We start from the raw sequence: 4,839 nt of genomic DNA, 5'->3' as shown, positions 1-4,839 counted from the left end.
TGAGCGCTTTGGTGGAAGCTGGGCGCCCACGGAAAAAAGCAAACTTTTGGGAAGTGCAGAAACACTACCAAGGGGGAAAAACAGAGCTCCAACTGCTTCACTGCCGGTTACTGGGCTGCCCTGACTTCTGGGGAACTTGCTGTGCGGAAAATGAACCTCCACAGATCTACTGCAAGATTTTCCTTACATATGAAACATGAGAACAGCTCTCAAATATGTATACATTAAGCATCTATATGCAAATATACGCGTACATGTGCATATGTCGATGTCTAGATGTGTCTGTACATGTGTATGCGCGTATGCACAAACACCAACCCCTGTATGCTTATCTTTATGTATGTGCTGCAGGAAAACCAGCACGACCGCTCCCACGCCCGCATCCACTCACGGTGCCTCTGCTTGCACTCATACATCTGAACGCACGCGTGTGTGCATTTATGTACCCGTGTATGCATACATCCACGGCGTGTGCATGCATGCATGCCCGTAGACAAGATGTTAGCTATGCGCATTAACTTGTGTATGTTCAGGCACGAGTGAGCGTGTGAGCGTGTAACACGCAACGCGGCCCCTGTGCGCGCTCACACATAGCACCGCGCACCCGCGCCTCTCAGCGCGCGCTGGCGCGCTCCGGTGGCCCGGCGGCAGATGACGTCATGCGGCCGGGCTGGGCGCGCCCTGTTTGGCGCGCCGCCAAGGTGACGTCTGCTCCGAGGATCACGTGACCCGGCCCCATTGAGAAAACGGCGGCCGCGCGGCGCGCCACTATATAAGGCGGGTTCGGGCGCACGGAGCCGCGCCGAGTTGCTTTTGAGCCTCGCTGTTCTGTGAGCCGCCGCGCGTTGCTTCCCTGCGATCCGAGTAGAACGGAGCCGAGCGGAGGGGCCATGGTGAACCTGCGGGTGTGCGCGCTGGAGTGCGAGGCGCTGCGGGGGCTGCTGCAGGAGCGCGCCGCGCAGTGCCTCGTCCTCGACTGCCGCTCCTTCTTCTCCTTCAACGCCGCGCACATCCGCGGCTCCTGCAACGTGCGCCTCAGCACCATCGTCCGTCGCCGCGCTAAGGGCGTGCTGGCCCTGGAGCACGTCGTTCCCAACGAGGAGCTCCGCACCCGGCTGCGCCAGGGGCAGGTCCACACCGTGGTGCTGCTGGACGAGCGCAGCGCCGACCTGGAGCTGCCCAAGCGCGACAGCACGCTGCTGCTGGCCCTCGGCACGCTGTGCAGAGAGGCCCGCGGAGCCCGCATCTGCTTCCTCAAGGGTGAGTGCGCGGCCCCGGGAGCCGCCGCGGGACGGAGCCGACCCCGCTGCCGGCCGAGGGCTCTGCCCGCCCCGCACCGCGCTCACCCCGCGCCTCTCTCCCCTCTGCCCCGCAGGAGGTTACGAAGCGTTCTCGGCCGCCTGCTCCGAGATGTGCACCAAACCCGCCGCCCCTACCGGTCTCAGCCTGCCCCTGAGCGCCAGCAGCGCGCCCGGCAGCGCCGACTCGGGGTGCAGCTCCTGCGGTACCCCCCTGTACGACCAGGTGAGTGCGGGCTCCGGGCCGGCGCTGCCCCGCCGCTCGCGGGCGAAAGGACGGGAGTCGTAAATCCGCCGAGCGATGTTAACGTCTGCCCCTCTTGTTTCAGGGCGGGCCGGTGGAGATCCTGCCGTTCCTGTACCTGGGCAGCGCGTACCACGCCTCCCGCAAGGACATGCTGGACGCGCTGGGCATCACGGCGCTGATCAACGTGTCGGCCAACTGCCCCAACCACTTCGAGGGGCACTACCAGTACAAAAGCATCCCGGTGGAGGACAACCACAAAGCGGATATCAGTTCCTGGTTTAACGAGGCGATTGATTTCATAGGTAAATGAGCTCTCCCTGCAATCCTTTTGTCTCGGATGACGTCCCCTCGGGAGTGATTTTTTTAGGGCATTGTTCTCTCCAGCGCAGCCTGCATTTGGGATCGGGGGACCTTTGTTTCTCGTTTAGATCTTCTCAGGGGATGCACCCATCACTTTCTCTGGGCTGAGAGAGGGCTAATCTTGGCTTTACCAAACCGTTAGAAATACTGAATCAAGAGAAATGGGTTCTCTAGAAAATTGCTAGTGAATTTAAGCGGATCAGTATTAAAGTAATCTTGCAAGACTGCTAAAGTGACCCGGAGGAGCTATTAGTGTAATTGGAATTGGAGCCCAGAATGAGAATAGCTAGACTGCAGCTTCCCTCAGGACAAAGGCTCTTTGTCTCCTAAGCACAGGACTTACCTATTGGGCTCCTAAGGAGGGGATGAAACAAAGAGATGAAAAGCAGCAGCCTTTGCTTTCCCACCTCCGGGGGCAGTGGGACCTGTTTGTTAACAGTGCACTTTAATTCTTTCAGATTCTGTTAAAAATGATGGAGGAAGGGTATTTGTGCACTGCCAGGCTGGCATTTCCCGGTCGGCGACCATCTGCCTCGCTTATCTCATGAGGACCAACAGAGTCAAGCTGGATGAAGCCTTTGAGTTTGTGAAGCAGAGAAGGAGCATCATCTCCCCAAACTTCAGTTTCATGGGGCAGCTGCTGCAGTTTGAGTCGCAGGTCCTTGCCCCCAACTGCTCAGCAGAAGCTGGGAGCCCTGCTATGTCAGTATTGGACAGAGGAGCATCGACCACCACGGTCTTTAACTTCCCAGTCTCCATCCCTGTTCACACCTCATCCAGTGCTTTAAGCTACCTTCAGAGCCCCATCACCACCTCCCCGAGCTGCTGAAAGGCAGGCAGAAGCACGGCTAGAACTCAGAATTCTTGTCTCAGAAGTGCAATAACTATGGGGACAGTATCATCAGCCACTTGTCCTGTGGGGAACCATCCACGTGTCCTAGAATGCTGTTGTACAGAGGAGCTCACCAATATTCTGTTTGTTGCTGACTCCTGAAGCCAGTATTGGGGATGCCTACAGAGAGATCAGAGGATGCTGCGTTTTCCTGAGCTCTTCCCCTTGTCTTCTGTTTGTCCTAAGCCTGCTGCATGTCCAGTAGTGTGCTCACCAGTATTCCCATTCCTGGACACTTTCAGCAACACTGATGTTGTCCCCTTTCATGACAGTCCTATTTATTTATTTTTTGTTAGTGCATTGTTTTGCCTTCATGAACCTGAAGTTGCATTTCTAGAGAAACCAAATACCTCAGTATTTTTTTTTTTGGTACTGTAATCCTATGTGTATATATCTGTCAGCTCTTCTTGTTTCCAAGCACTGACATGAAAGCACCGGGCGAGTGCTTCTTGAGTTGCCAAGGGTTGTATGTTTGATTTATTTATGATGTGAAATAATATATTTCTTCTTAGGAAGACATAGTTTTGTTACATGATTATAACTTTTTATACAAACAGAATAAATTATGATATTTCTAGTGAAAGCTGGATATACTTTAGAATCTTGGTGTGTTTTACTGTCCCTGAGCTTAACTTTAGAAGCTTCCAGAGGAAAGAAGTCTGAATTTCTGATGGAGTTTGACCTCAGGCAGTGTGATTAAGTGGGGTCTTAAATAGATAGGAAAGTGAGTTTTGAAATCCTCACACTTGACTAGAAAGTTCTGCTGCTCCCTAACCTGAGCCCTTTGTCCCCCCCATAATTGCAAGCCATGGCAGACAGCCAGGGCCAGAACTCAGCTGTAGGGTGGCTTTGGCTGTGGTGGTGGCTGCAGAGCTGTGAGAGTTGGAACCAGCTGAGCATGGACTACAGGGGGTTTAAAAGAGTCCTGTCCCAGGAAGGAAGAAGCTTCCTTATTGCTTGTTTGCTTTGAATGCTTTGAAGGTTAAGTCTAAAAATTAACCTGTTGCTAACTGATCTCCAGCATGCATGAGGTTCTGCCAGCATGTTTTCTTTTTCTGTCTTGTCTCTTAATTCCTTTTTGCAACCCAAACTCCCTCTGATCCCTACAGTGAGATATTTGGCTTACTGTACTATCTCTGTAAATAAACCAGGGCATAACAACAGATCAGGTAACTCACAGTCACCTAATTTTGTACCCAGACTGTAATAAACTCTCTCACTGCAGCTTCCCACTGGGCTGACTTTGACCCAGTGCTTAAGTTAAGGCAATGTGAGGAGTTGTATCCAGAATAACCAAAGCCGGGTGAGCGCTGCTGGCAGCAGCTGTGGGGTGACAGCCAGTGGTGCAGGATGGAGTGTGACACTGCTGTGAGAGGGAGAGCAGTGCTGCTGTGACATGTCTTAGCAGGGAGAGCTGGGCAGCTGGAGGCTTGCTTCCTTAGCATGTGGTGATGGCAGTGCCGGCTGCTTGCATGTAGGAGAGCACAGGGATGCTGGGTGCTCTGTCTCTGCCCAGGGAGCACCAGTCCCAACATCTCTGCAATTCAAGGAGCTGGTGCTACACTTGCCCTATCAAAAATGGATTTGCTGAGGCAAACAACAGAGGCTTACGATTCTTTGTGTAAAATCAAGGCAGCTTATTATTTACAATCCAAAGTCCAAGCTTATAGGTGGGGGTTGCTAAGCAGGAGACAGCTGCGGTCTCATTTGTAACTGAGGACACCCTGAGCGCAACTCCTGCTGAGACCCTGCACGTTACCTGGAGCACTGACAGTGCTAAATCTACCAGCCTTCTTGCAGGAGAAGGTGCCCTTGAAGGCCGGGCTGCTGCGAGGCACTGCTGTGTTGGAAGCGCAGCCACATACGCAGCTCTGTCGTCAGCAGCCGCTGGCAGCTGGCAAGCTCCAGCCTGACGCTGAGGATGGAGCACATGGAGCAGCCAGAGGGGAGCAAGGAATGCTCCCCAGGCACCTGGAGCTGAAAATAAGAAAGACACCTTTCTGCAGTGTGAAGAACCTCAAAGTGCATTGTCTTCCCAGGTC

General features: G+C 53.7%; 1 protein-coding gene across 1 annotated transcript; it reads left to right on the top strand.

The window, feature by feature from the left end:
* Nucleotides 1–792: 792 nt before the first annotated feature.
* Nucleotides 793–3,380, top strand: DUSP1 (dual specificity phosphatase 1). Its single transcript, XM_042826322.1, has 4 exons — nucleotides 793–1,260; nucleotides 1,376–1,524; nucleotides 1,628–1,847; nucleotides 2,364–3,380. Exons 1-4 carry the CDS (start codon nucleotides 891–893, stop codon nucleotides 2,732–2,734), a joined length of 1,110 nt encoding a protein of 369 aa, XP_042682256.1. The 5' UTR covers nucleotides 793–890; the 3' UTR covers nucleotides 2,735–3,380.
* Nucleotides 3,381–4,839: the final 1,459 nt, after the last annotated feature.

This window comes from Centrocercus urophasianus, unplaced genomic scaffold, assembly GCF_019232065.1.
Source record: "Centrocercus urophasianus isolate 14NV4802_14NV808 unplaced genomic scaffold, USGS_Curo_1.0 seq_26, whole genome shotgun sequence".
Taxonomy (NCBI): domain Eukaryota; kingdom Metazoa; phylum Chordata; class Aves; order Galliformes; family Phasianidae; genus Centrocercus; species Centrocercus urophasianus.
This window is presented reverse-complemented; position numbering and strand designations above follow the sequence as displayed.